Source organism: Pinus tabuliformis, chromosome X (genome assembly GCF_031772625.1).
Source record: "Pinus tabuliformis cultivar Carrire ecotype Pingquan chromosome X, CPIR1, whole genome shotgun sequence".
Taxonomy (NCBI): domain Eukaryota; kingdom Viridiplantae; phylum Streptophyta; class Pinopsida; order Pinales; family Pinaceae; genus Pinus; species Pinus tabuliformis.
In genome coordinates this window covers 91,505,137-91,518,859 of record NC_142308.1, presented here as the reverse complement: position 1 = coordinate 91,518,859, position 13,723 = coordinate 91,505,137, and the positions used below count along the sequence as shown (strand labels likewise).

General features: G+C 38.0%; 1 protein-coding gene across 1 annotated transcript in view; it reads right to left on the bottom strand.

The window, feature by feature from the left end:
- The window catches only part of LOC149138544 (putative DNA primase large subunit), a 127,811-nt gene that overhangs the window by 34,536 nt on the left and 79,552 nt on the right, over window positions 1-13,723 (bottom strand). Inside the window, exon 14 of the mRNA XM_089446597.1 lies at window positions 2,231-2,290. Coding sequence (XP_089302723.1) covers window positions 2,231-2,290 — 60 coding nt within the window. The remainder of the gene's footprint in view (window positions 1-2,230; window positions 2,291-13,723) is intronic.

Here is a 13,723-nt window from a genome sequence, read left to right as displayed (position 1 = left end):
ATAAATAATTGATGTGCAAACCACAGTGTGTAATGTGAATCCCAAAGAATTATATGCAATGTCATACAAACCATATATTGTTGATGTCAGACCATTATAATATAGAGCGAGATTATTGTGTTTAAACATGCAATGCTACTGCCACTCTAGAGATGCTACTATGCACAGTGATATATTGATGTCACTGTTGAGATGCCACTGTATAAAGGAGAGCCATCATAGAAAATATGAATCCCAAGATAGTGATGCAACAAAGTGCGAGGCATGCCACAGAGTATACGCGAGCCTCTAAGTCTTAATGTGAGCCACGGTGAATTGAAAACCACAGAGATCGAGCCTCAAAACATAAACATTTAGCCTTGTAGTTGTAGTATGTACCAGAGAAGAGTGCAAGCTTCTAAGTTGCTAGTCATACGGAGCCACAGAGAATAAGTGAACTACGAGGAGGAGGAAAGTGATCGAGCCTTAAAATGTAGTGATGCCATAGTATACACACAATGCCACTGTATTAGACCACATATAATACGAACCACTATGAATACAAGTTATTGTGAGAGATACGAGTCTTAGAGATGCGGACAACTTTGCAAGTCTCAAAGTTGAATACAAGCTATAGTTAGGTATGTGAGTCATTTTGTAGAAATGTCAGCCATTAAGTGTTATTGTCATCAAAGTTTCTTTGCAATAATCAAAGAAATGTAGCCTCAAATTTGATACTCTGTTACTACAGATCTCTTGTATCATACAATTCAAATTATCGGATCGGATCTTCAACAAAAGGTATAGGTTTCAAACCCTTAGGATGTTTCAGATGATAATGATCTTTGAATGAAGTGGTACCCACTACAACAAAGAGGAGTCTTCTTAAGGATGCCAACAGAAATGTGATCTTCAAACTGCCAACCTTAGCTCTAATACCATGTTGAAAAATCATGTTCGTACATTAGAGTAGATTTCTCTTCTTTGATAATTGCTTGTGAATGTTGTTGGCTTCTTATTAATATTTATTATGTTCTTTTCATCAAACAATTACCAAACGTACAAAACATGAAGATCACAAGAAACAAAGAACACAAGATATAGGCTCCAAGCCAGGCCAGGGCGAAAACCCCACGAGGGGGAAACCTAGAAAATTTCTCTTCTTACAGAATCAGATCAAAGTGATATATCCAAGACCCATGACCATGACAAAAACTCCAACCCTCAGAATGTCAAGTCAAGCCCTCCTTCCACATAGTAGCAGATTCGTCAACAACAAGATCATCACCATGTACAGCATCAAAACTATCATATAACCCCACTCAAGAATAACCTTCCTTTACATTTGCAAATTTCAGACTTTGGCCTCCTTGAACTTTGCTCTTCTTCATTTTAGAACAGATCATACGAACGGTTGTCTCCAAATGAGCTCAATTCACCCTCTATTATACTATCCAGAGGTGTTCAAATAGATGTACCTTTTAGGGCAAGGCCGACTTGACAAGCAAAGCCGACTTGGCATCTTGATGCGATTTTGACTCAAATTACAACTTTAAAAATTCTTTTTCTTTCTTCTTTGAAAGCCCAAATGGATCTTGACTCTAGAACAATAGAATGACCCATGATAAATATTCTTTTTGACTCAATTAACCCTAGAGGCATGAAGAACCTGCTTGAACAAAATAACAATTTGACTTGAGCATCAAACCCATGCTTGAAAAAAAAAATTATTCTTCTTTTGCTTTTACAAGATATATATAATGACACAAGTACAATGGTAATTATGAGGACCGAACCTAGTTACATTTTCCAACACTAGCAACATTTCCTACTAAGGTTCCAAGTTCTTTTAATTGTTTTTACATGCAAGATGTAGCAGCCACAAATAATCTCAATAATACTCACAATATTTAGATAAAACATTTCATAGGAAACCATGAAGAACCATAGTAACACATTCTTTATAAAGTTTTTCAAACATAAGATTCCCTGAACACAAACAACAAACCTAGAATTCTTTTCCTCATCTGATGTCTTCACAAATCCTACAGTCCACAATTTAATCAACGACAATATGGATCATCATTATAAAAGTAAGAGCTGACTATTTGATTTGTATCAAATATTTCATGGACTCGAGTATTGCTGTTAATTAATAATGTGAAGCTACAAAATGGATCCTAAACAACATAGGATGAGGTTGAAGGGAAAATATTTAAGTATGGAGAGAAACAACAAGATCAAATCTCACCTTTTGAGAAAACTCTGCTCTCCAAAATGCTAGAGCATCCTCCAATTTCAGCCCAACACCCTGCAACATACATCAACTAATCAACATCTTTAAGTAAAAAAATTCCACAAGTTAATTGCAGTTTGCTTGATGTGAGTTGATTAATAGATTCTAAAAGACAGAAACATACACCAACTAATCAACAGTTGTATATTAAAAATTTCAACAAGTTAATTGCAGTTCACTTAATGTGATAAAATAAGATTATTTATGAATGTTAGAGGCTGATCCTATAAAATATATAAAATCTGAAAAGCAGATCTAAACTATGATAGACAAGATAAGATTTATAGATTAGTGCAATGAAGCAAGAGAGCAGAATGCTGATGAAAAAACATGCAAGTACTGCTAAGAACCCAAGAATAACTTCCCTTCAAGGGAAGGGGGCAATGATGTCTCACTTGAGGGGCATTGATCAACTATCCCCGATGCTCTCTCACTCAGAACATCTGGGGCCAAAAGGAAGAAACTAATGATACATGACTGGTCAGAGAATCTGTAAGAGCAGAGACATCTGGTCTGAGATATGTTTCACTGTCCAAAAGGAGTAACCTTGTGCCAAGATCTAGAGGTAAACCCACAGATGCCTATATGCTACATTAACTGTCCCAAGATCCAAGATAACGCCCTCATTAGGGCCACATTTGTTGCATATGTAAGATTGCATGAAATGCTACTATTTGCTTGCCTCTCGACGTCTTTGCTTGACTTGAGCACTAGAAAGAAAGAAGCAATCGACCTAGAGGTGTCTAACTTGGGCCAAGGTCACCCAATGGAGAGAGATCTATGGTCAAAGGCCTCCTACATGTATAGGGCCAGAGATATCTAGTCCAAGGACCAAAAAAGTATGGACAGAGAACTATAAGGCTTTCTAAAAAGGCAATTAAACTACCATCTAATCTCATACTAAAAGGGACACCAAAAGATAAAGTGCTCCTCCATCTTATCTCTTGAGGTTCGCAATTCTGCCAAATCCTCTCATCCCATGCGGTATGATGATTTGTCTCGATGATGGAAGTGGTCCATCGAGATACCGACAGAAAGCATTGTAAGTGGCAATAGCCTTTAAATAGCATGCAAGGGAAGGTTAACAATCTCTACAAATTAATGAGTCAACATAGCCTCAAACCTGATGCAAAAGGGAGACAAGACCAAATATAATTTCAACCCTAAAGTCAAGGGTTGCAAACTCCACCTAGATAATGGGTTGTGGAACTCTTCCCTTGCATCTAAAGATGTGACAGAAGATGGAATCCAAACGCTCTATGTCATGGCTTGGTCCGACTCTAATAGACTAGATACCCAACACTCTAAACCATAGAGAATTGTAAGTCTGATAATGTTTTTGATGACATCCACCTTGGACAAGATGTCCTAAAAGTGTTCTGAAAGTAATGGTACTCTAGGAGAGAAAAGTAGCCATAGCATCCATTGATCAGATGTCGGATGGCTTTCCTCACACTAAATCAAGACCAAAAGGATTGAACCCCAAAGTATGTGTAGGAAACAGTGATCTCAAAATCCAACTCTTTGAAATATAAATGGTACTCCCAAAGAACATTCTTCATCCCATTGAATATCAATACCTTAGTTTTTTGAAGGTTGATTATCAACTAATAGAGATCACAAAAACTAGATAAGGCATCACACTATCTCTATAGCCCTTCCAAAGTGGAGGTCAAGCAGATCACATCATTGGAAAAAAGGAGAATGGAGATCAAATCCTGGTGAAGAAGGCACCCATGTCCTAGATGTATATGTACCTAAAGAAAAGACCAACTCATCATTGTAAATCCCAAATGGTGTAGGGGAAAAGGGCATCCCCATTTCATGCCAATTGTACTCTTGAAAAAAATTTAATCTCTGAGTGTTGTGCAGAGTTTACCCAACAGGGATTCATAGAAGAAATCAAATCTTCAAAAATTATTTGCATGAGACGTTACAATTTTCAAAACTAAAAGTGCTAAAGTAGCAATTTTAAAGATCAATGAGGACATAATTTGTATATAATAGCTCAACAAATTCATGTTATTTTATTCTCTCTAACAATATAAATGTTAATACATAATTCGTATATAATAGCTCAACAAATTCATGCTATTTTATTGTCTCTAACAATATAAACGTTAATATATATTTTAGTGCCATTAATTATACATTATACTATTCAAAACATGTACAAGATGCACATCATGTAAGCACTCTTAGAATTTAAGGGAACAAAAAAAAAAACCTTAACTATTTTGTAGACATTTATTTTACGACATATATGGGTGGTATGGGAAATGGTGACTTAATAGCTATAGAAGCTATGGAGATGAATCATCATGATATCTTGTAAAGTCAATAAGATTTTAGGGAGGATCCTTGATGATTGCCGACTTGGCTTGTAATATATTTTGCATGTTCTCATTTCAATTATTCTCCCCAAGTCAATACTTTTGGCAATGGCCTCTAATACAAAGGAGATAAGACATTAATTTAGAAACTACTAATACCATCATGTATTACCATTTCAATGACACTAGGTACTAAACACTATTTGTCCCTCCCAAGTGCCTAAAACTTGGTTCCTAGATCACTTGTTTGGAAAACATGGCCTCAAAGAAATGTTAACACCTTCAAGAATAAGGATCTTAGAACTCGTTTTAGCAAGATTTGTATCTTAAGCATGAGTGACATAAATGTTTTCAAGATAATTAGGAGACAAGGAACTCAATGAGGAGTGCTTTGAGTTGTGAAAACATATGTACTGAAGTCAAAAGGATACTCCGAGATCAAATTAACGCTTAGCTAGAAGTAAGGGATACCACCATTGAAATCTCAAGACCAACCAAGACCTTTTGTATACTCTATATCAGTGTTGATAATATCGCCGATATCTCGGCGATATTCGTAAATATCGCGCTATTTTCTGCGAAACGAGATATCGGCCCTAAAATATCGCGATATTTTCCAACTTTGAAAATCGCGCGAGAAATCCGAAATATCGGCGATATATTCCAAAATATCGCGCGACAATGGTAAATATCGCGGCTGGCTGTTAAAAAATTTCCGCGCGGGCTGTATAAAGGGTTTTTGCGCTTGGTGTTAAGTCATTTTAGTTTTTAACTTTTGTTTGAGCGCTGGAAGGTGTTAACACCGTACAACGTTGCTGGGAGATGGGGGCAGCATTTCTGGTATCCTCAGCATTTCTGCGGGGGAAGCATTTATGGGCACTTCATAATAAATAACACCCAAAATCTCTTTAGATTTATAGAGAAATCCTTGCCTGGAATTGATTTATTTCCACATTATGTGAATCCTTTATACAGGAAAACAAAATAAACACAAACCCTTGCTTAGAAATACTTTTTCTCCAGGTTAAGAAAATTCACTTTACACGAAATGAAACCAACTTCAACTCATAGAGACAGTCAAAGAAATTCTTAAGATATGGTTTTATTCCTAAAGCTTGCAATAAGATAGATCTCATCTTTTGGATGTCAATTAACTTCTGAATATGTTTCCAATAAGATTATAGCAAAACATGCTTGGGGGGACAAAAAGTGGAGAAATAGATACAATTGGAAGGGTATGATGAATGTTTTGAGTTCTGAAAAGATACATGATAGAAACAACTGGGATATCAGAATTTGTGATACTCATTTTGATAGAGATTTGGTCCTATGTTAATCTGGATGACTTCCCACATTGCTGAATAATTCTCAGCTTTCAAGAAATGAAGAAATATCAATTGCATCGTGAACTCTACAGCCATTTATTTATCGCGAACAAATAAGACTAGTCTCTTGCTCTTATCCTTTATTTGAATGCAGCAATTTCTATTGCTTTATTTGATTTATTTGATTAAAGCACAATACATAATAAACAAAAAAAAAAATTAAGGCTATTTGGCAACCTCATCAGGATCAGTTGATTAGTCACCATTATCAATTTCAAAAACAATAATATGTTACATCTCAGTCTATCAAGAAACTAGGAAGTTTATCTCACAGAGATGAAAATATTTAAATAGAAGCTTAAAGAAGAGAGAAAGTAAGACTTCATTGAATTACATTTGGGAGTAATGGACATGGGCATATTTGAGGATAGATGATCAAAGCTGAAATAAAAGCAGCAACCTTCCAGCAAATGAAGGTTCTGAGCAGAAATGAAGGTTCTTCATATTTATGTGCCTGTCAAATGAAGGTTCTGAGCAGAAAATCTGCATAGAGCTTATTGCTTGTGCTTAAGAATTGCCTTATCTTCCCTCAATCTGATACCAGGGATAGCTTCCAGGTGTTTGACTTTTGTCAATCCCCTTGCTTGTGACCTCAAACTAGTACTAATATCACCTCCAAGTGTCTCTCTCCTTTGTCAATCACCTTCCTTATAAGTTATAACCTCAATCTAAGTACTAATATTATATTAGTAATATGATGCTTCTAGGTGTTTATCTCCTTTGTCAATCAAAAGTTAAAACTAGTACTAATATCAAATTCAGATGTCTATGTCCTTTGTCAATAGCCTGCTGCCTTACTATCATATCATGTTTCCAGGTGTTATCTCCTTAGTTAATCCCTTTGCTTTTGAGGGTCAACAAGTAACCAACATCAAAGTAATAGATGCTGTATAGGTTAGGACAATGTTCCACCAAGGTTCCGGGACGAGGGGGCGAGGGAGCGAGGGGGCGCGGGAGCGGCCTATGCAAAAGCTCCCTACCATTTTTTAGGAAACGTGGGGGAGCGTCAGGGTCTTAAAAATTTATAAATATAAAATATAATTTATTAATTGAGTCCACTACGACAATTTGGTTTGAATTGAAAAGCTGCAAAGCATGATCATTGATATGAATATCATTTGACATTATCCAAATTTATAATATCATATAAAATAATAAATTTAAAATTCTAATTCAGCTTGGTCAAATTCTAATTTAGATTTTGGTCAGACAGAGGGAGAGCTTCAGCTTGATAAGGTAGCCACTGAATTCTGTGAAAAGGTAAATGAACAGATCAGGAACACTGCATTGGCAGTAGAAGGGGCAACTACAATGGGTTGTCCAGCTGTATTGGATCCAACAGCTAGAAAGTTTGTTATATTATATATAATATAGACAGTACACCATATGCTGAAAGAAGAGTTTTAGTTCTAGGAGAGATGAGAAGATCACATGAAAGAGTTTCTGATAGTTTACTACCAAATGACATTGACTGCAGGATGACCATCTGCGAACCAACTTGGGTGACTAACGATGGCATGGATAATTTGTCTACCTTATTAGATCAATGCCATGCAGTTCAAACTTCAAACTAGCAGTGTATTTCAGGGTTGAAAATAATTTTCAGACCTGAGAATTCAAGCTGAGCCACTATGCTCTGTGTAAATTTTGTAACTGTATAAATTCATATATAATGATAGTTCCTAAGATTTCTTGTTGCCCATAGTATTTTGTCATGCTTGCAATAAACACATGTTAGTCTATAGTCCACCCAACTATTTCCCACATGACATAGGTGCTGCTTCCATAGTTTGTATGTCAAATGTCATGCAAATTAAAAAGACAAACTGAATGTCATATTCTTTGCTTGTCACTCCAATTATCTCCCCACTGTAATCCAGCCATCACTTGAGAAAAAAAGGAGAAGTTTTAAAAGGGAAAATTCATGTACGTGCTATATGGTCCAGCAAATTTCCATGATACTGACCCTCTAAAATAACGCTTGTTGAAACCAAAAGACAGCACAAGACGTTATCCCCATACAGAACATGAGTAGCTTTGTACCACTTTAGGTCTATATCATAAACTATAAGCAAGGCCATTTTTTTGGGAGCGTGGGGAAACGTCCCCTCAGGGAAGGGAAACGTTTCCCTGGCAAGTCCCCCCGAGTTTCCTCCATTTTGGGAGCGTGGGGAAACGTCCCCTACTCGTCCCCAAGTCCCCGGAGCGTGGGGGAGCGAGGAAACTAGACCCCTAGGAGGGGGGGCGAGTCCCCGTGGAACACTGGGTTAGGATATAATATCAGGGATCAGCAGGATATGTGATGTTATTTTGTTTGAGTCCTTGATTGGACAATTATCAATTTATCACTATCAGGGATCAGCAGGATTTGGTATCGCCTTTGAAGTTTGATGTATCATTTCTATTTGACATCATATATATCAATGCCTTCTTCATATTTATGTGCCAATGTGTTTAGTTCATGTTGTTATTGCTTTATATGTTTAGAAATCTGAAAAAAATGAATATATTATGCATTTTTTATGCTTGCCGATATTTGCCGATATTTCCGATAAGATATTTTCCGGACCCTCGCCGATATTTTCCCGATACCGATATTATCAACACTGCTCTATATATAATGTCTACATAATTGTACAAATAGTAAATGTGCTTACCAATTGACTAGCAACAACACATGGGGATTAGCCATCTTTGATTAGAATCTAACCCATCAGCGTAATGACCATTGTTGCCTCAAAATCTAACAAGCCTTCTGAGGGTAGCTCACAAGACAAGAGCTAGACCAAGGGACAACAATATGAAGTGTGGCCCACTGTCGCCACAACTAGTACCCCCTACTTTTTTGTGGACTTTTACCACTATGGAGGCTTCCCTTTAGTAGGTCACACCTCATATTGTTGTCCCTTGGTCTAGCTCTTGTCTTGTGAGAGCTACCCTCACAAGGCCAACTAGATTTTGAGGCAACATTTTTGGGGCCATTGCCAGGGAGGACTTGGGTCAACATCTTGTAATCTGAAGTTTGAGCTTCATTTTCTTGGTTGAGCTTATCACGTAGACAAGGATAAATCTGCTCATTTGGTAACTCCATTGGAAGAATGAAGCCCTAGTTCTTTATTAAGCTTCAAAGTTTCAATGCTTGTAGGGTGAAGCAAGCATCTTTTAAGGCATTTTAAATTCACCCTGGCGACTCCCCATTTGGTTGCTATGCAAGACTCAAGGCAATGGCTCCTTGGGATCTGCATGAGATGTACCCTGCTTTGGATGTCAAGGATATTCCTAGATATCCAAATCGATGGGATACAAGTTCTATGACAAATGTACCAAAATTCGATAGTGATCCTTCTTCAGTTGTGGATCATGTTGCCAAGTTTATCAAGTATACTTCTAAGACAACATGGTTCATGAGGATGCTCTCATGAGGTTTTTCATTAATTCCTTTGGGGTTGATCAAAGAGACTGGCTTAAATGTTCTTGTAGACCTAAAATCATCTCGTCCATTGAGGAATTTCTTAAGTATTGGGGACCAATGTGTCATTTTGAAGTTGTCCTTCAAGATTTGGTTGTAGCTCTCCAAGAGGAGGGCCTCTTCAATTATGCTAAAGAGGTTGAAGAAGATCATTTCCATCCAAAATCAAACATCACCCCTGATCATCTTGATCATTCTGTTAATGAAAGAAATCAGGGTTGTGATGAAGAAGAATACCATAAGAAAAAGGGAGATTTCTTTCTGGATCATTAAGATGAGAACATTAAAAGTGACCTTGAAGATGATCTAGGAAGGGGACGCGGTGAGGATCATACTGAAGATGACACTTTTGCAAGTGAAGTTGAGGTGAGCTCCACCCTTTTCATGGATGTGAAAGACCTTGGAAAGGGTGATCCCACAAATTCCCTAGAGATTAACAATTGTGATTTTCTACATATCCAAGAAGGGAAGTGGGCTACGAGTAGATATCATTTTGACAAGGATCTGATTTATTTTATTGATGATTATGTTAATAATGACCTTGTCTTCCCTTGCACTTCATATAATCAAGAAGATATGATTGTTGATCTATTTGAGCCATCCTTAGATCTTCCTGTTGTTGTCCCTTAGTCACATTCAAGTCACATAAAATTTGAACATGATGAGCCATCGTTAATTCACCCTTTTGAATTTGACTGTTGTGACGAGCAACCTGGTTGTCAAGAATCAAGATCTTGTCCACCAACCATCTCCCTCGTCATACCACTCTCAACATGTCCCTAGGGAAATTAATGAGAGTTGTATGCTTGAGATAGCTATTAGGCAAAAGTTCTTGAAATTGATCATTGATTTCTCCATATTCAAGTTGCAAGAAAGGATTAGCAAGAGTAAGAAGAATTTGGATTCCAATTCTTTGTCCTCTATCCTTTCTCATTGTAGTAGAGTTGATCCATGGTTTATCTATTTTCCCACCTCCCACCCTTATGATCTGGCATGTGAGTATTATGATGATTATAAAGCTTCTTTGTTCTATCCCATGATTAGCCATAGGGGCAAGAGGTGTGATATTGATCTAATGATATGTTGGTTGCATTGGTTGTATGACTATACTTAGATCATACATTTTATGCTACCATAGCATAGTAGTTAGTTGCATTGCATATTGTGTGAGCATTCTAACATCCTGCATTCTCATATTATGTTTCATCATAGAATAGATTCATAAATAATAGATTTTATTTTGTACGGATTTCTATCATCATATAAACATGGGTGATACCCTACACCCAATACACATGCTCCCAAACAAGTTGACTTGGATGTGTAGGTTACAACTCTGCGAGCCCAAGGATTTTTGGAGTTCTCATGAACTCCCCATTCGAGCTTATGGATCATGCACTCCACGGTGAGCTCATGTCCCCGAGTTTAAGCCAAATGTTACCCACCAAAACGGGTAACCCCAAAGGAGGAATTTTTTCTCTTACATTTGCTAGACAACCAACAGCCCCTACTAGCCACCACTAGACAATGATATGCTATGTGCCTCCACCATTTGCATTAGCCATCTATTTCTCACCATCAGACATTGACACTTGGGTGAAGGTTGTGAAATTTCAGAAATCCTGAATCCGAAATCCTACTGCACCAATTGATTAAGTTTCTTCTATTTGTTAAATAAACTAAACAAATTATTTATTGTGTTCTACGGTAAATATCGAAACTAATACACTACAACCTTCACAAAATAAAATACTGTGAAAGAAAAATAACATTGGAAGAATATACGCACACACACACACTAATACACAATTATTTTTGGACGAAGTCCCCGGAAAAACCCAACTGGGGAAAACCGGTCTAGCAACTAAGGGTTTTAATATTATACAATAGTAAATCTGAGTACAAATCTATGGATGTTCAAACCTAGCAATCCATATAAAGAAATGACTGGCAATAAGTCTAGTGAGAAAAATCTCACTGCCACTGGCGATCCGACATTGAACTTGGCTCAAGTCGAGCTGCTCTCTGTTGCCTCTGCACAGTCCCTACGTCAGCCTATGCAGTACTGCGTCCCACAACTCGGAACTGTTTCCCTCTCGCTATCTAATCAGCTAATGTCTGGAAGATAGACCCTCTTGGCCCTCCGGACTTTCACTCCAGCTTTTGGCACCACTGCTTCTCCCCAGCAAAAACGGAATTCCCTTTGAAGCACTGTGTTGCCTCTCTATGGCACTCACTGTCTCTCTGCACTGCACTCATCGGAACAGAAAAATCTCCCTCCGGCCTTACTATCCCTGCCCCTCTCTCACTGATTCGAGCTCACTAGCTCTCTCTGACAACTCAATGTTGTTACTCAAGAGTTTGATCTGCCAGTGAATTCAAACTGCTGGTGTCTCAAGTGTGTTCTCCACCCCCCATCGAATTTCTTCTTATAATCTTTCGTTGAGACATCAACGTCCAAGATTGAAACATAATCGATGGCTAAGATTAACTAGAACTCGATCCATGTCTTATTCTAGAAGATTCTCACCATGACTTAATTAATTAATTTTCCTAAGTTTAGACTTAGGCACCATTAAAAAAAGATTAATTATTTTAATTAAGTCGTCTCTAGGTGGAATTTCCAAAAACGATTTATGTGAAAATCCTTACACTGAAGGAACCCCTACTGTAGCAAATCTGAATCTACTTCACCTACTTGATTTTTAATTTACATTCATCAAGTTATTATTTTGAATACTGAAGCAAATTACTTCTACAGCCTACACTAATTAAATATTTGATCTCATGAAACAGAAAACAAAGCAAAGAACAAGATACATAGGACACACTTATTTTTGGACACAATAGTTCCCTGAAAAACCCAATGCGGGAAAACCGGTGCAGCAGTTCTGAAGGTTTATTATTATGCAAGAGAAATATCTGAATACAAATCTAGGATGCTCATCTAACAATCCTTTACAGAGAAAATACTAGCAGAAAATCTGAGTGAGTTTTACCTCACTTCACCCGACAGAATTTTGGCTAATCCGACAAGAAGACTGGCAAACACCCACTGCGCTGGCCCTACGTAGGCCCTGCGTCAGCCTTTCAAGCTCTGTGTCAGCCCTGCGTCGGCTCTTCTGCCCTATGCGTCAGCTATCCCGGCTATTCTGACAGTTCCGACTTCTACGTGACAGGTAGCTTTCTCCTCTCCACTAGCCCTTCTAGCTCTGCGTCAAGGCTGCGTGAGCCCAGACTGGCCCAACGTCAGCTCTCCTGGCTTCTGCACTGCCTCTCTGTCGGTATTCACCAGAAAGTCCTTCTCCCGGATTCTCACTACCCCTCTATTGTTGAATGATCACCTAGTTTGAATTTATCAGCTTCCTAGCCCCAAAAATCGAACTCTAGATCAATTTGTTCTCTCCGTGTGTATTTCCAAATGAACCCCAAGCCTCCATCTTATACTTTTCCTGTTGAGTCTTCAATGGCCGAGATTAAGTCTTTAATCAACGGCTAAGATTAAAACATGACTTGATCCGCCTTCTAGATCATTCGCACCCATATTTTGATTAGTACCCATTAATATTTTAATTTCCCTAAATTTAGACGTAGGAACTCCATTAAAAATATTAATTATTTTAATAAAATACAATCCGGGTGGAATTTCACCAATGGTTTTTGGGTTCTTTAGAACTCAGGTGCCTTAGCCTGTCCACCAATTTTCAAGGCTAGAGCACTTCCGATGCTACCAAAAACTAACACTCCCTCTTAGCGAGGAAAGTGCTCTAGCAACAATGTCCACCTACATGCTGCTCTATTTCTAAAGCACCTCCTTTCTGCACTGTTGCTGCCACCAACATTGTGTTGTTGTTGCTACTGTACTGTTGCCCATGATACTGCCACTGCCACTGCTGCATCTATATTACAACTCCCTCTCAAACGTTGCATCTGCTATGCTGCTAGCACTGCCATTGCTAACACTGCATCCATACTGCAACTCAATTGCTGAGAGAAACAACTGAAAAACATCCAAAATTAACTAAACTTAACTGTGTTCAGCATAATACAGTGAATGTTGGAATGTGATTGCTACTAGTCTCTGACACTCTGAATCTTCTGTGTTGTTGCTGACTTCTACACTGTGGCAACTACACTGCCGCCAACCTTGCTCTGCGCTAATCAGTCTTTGGTCTCCAGTTACTGCATCTGTCCTCCAAACAATCCACTACATCATCTGACACTAAATCCATCTCGCTACTAGTGAATCTTGGGCTCCCAT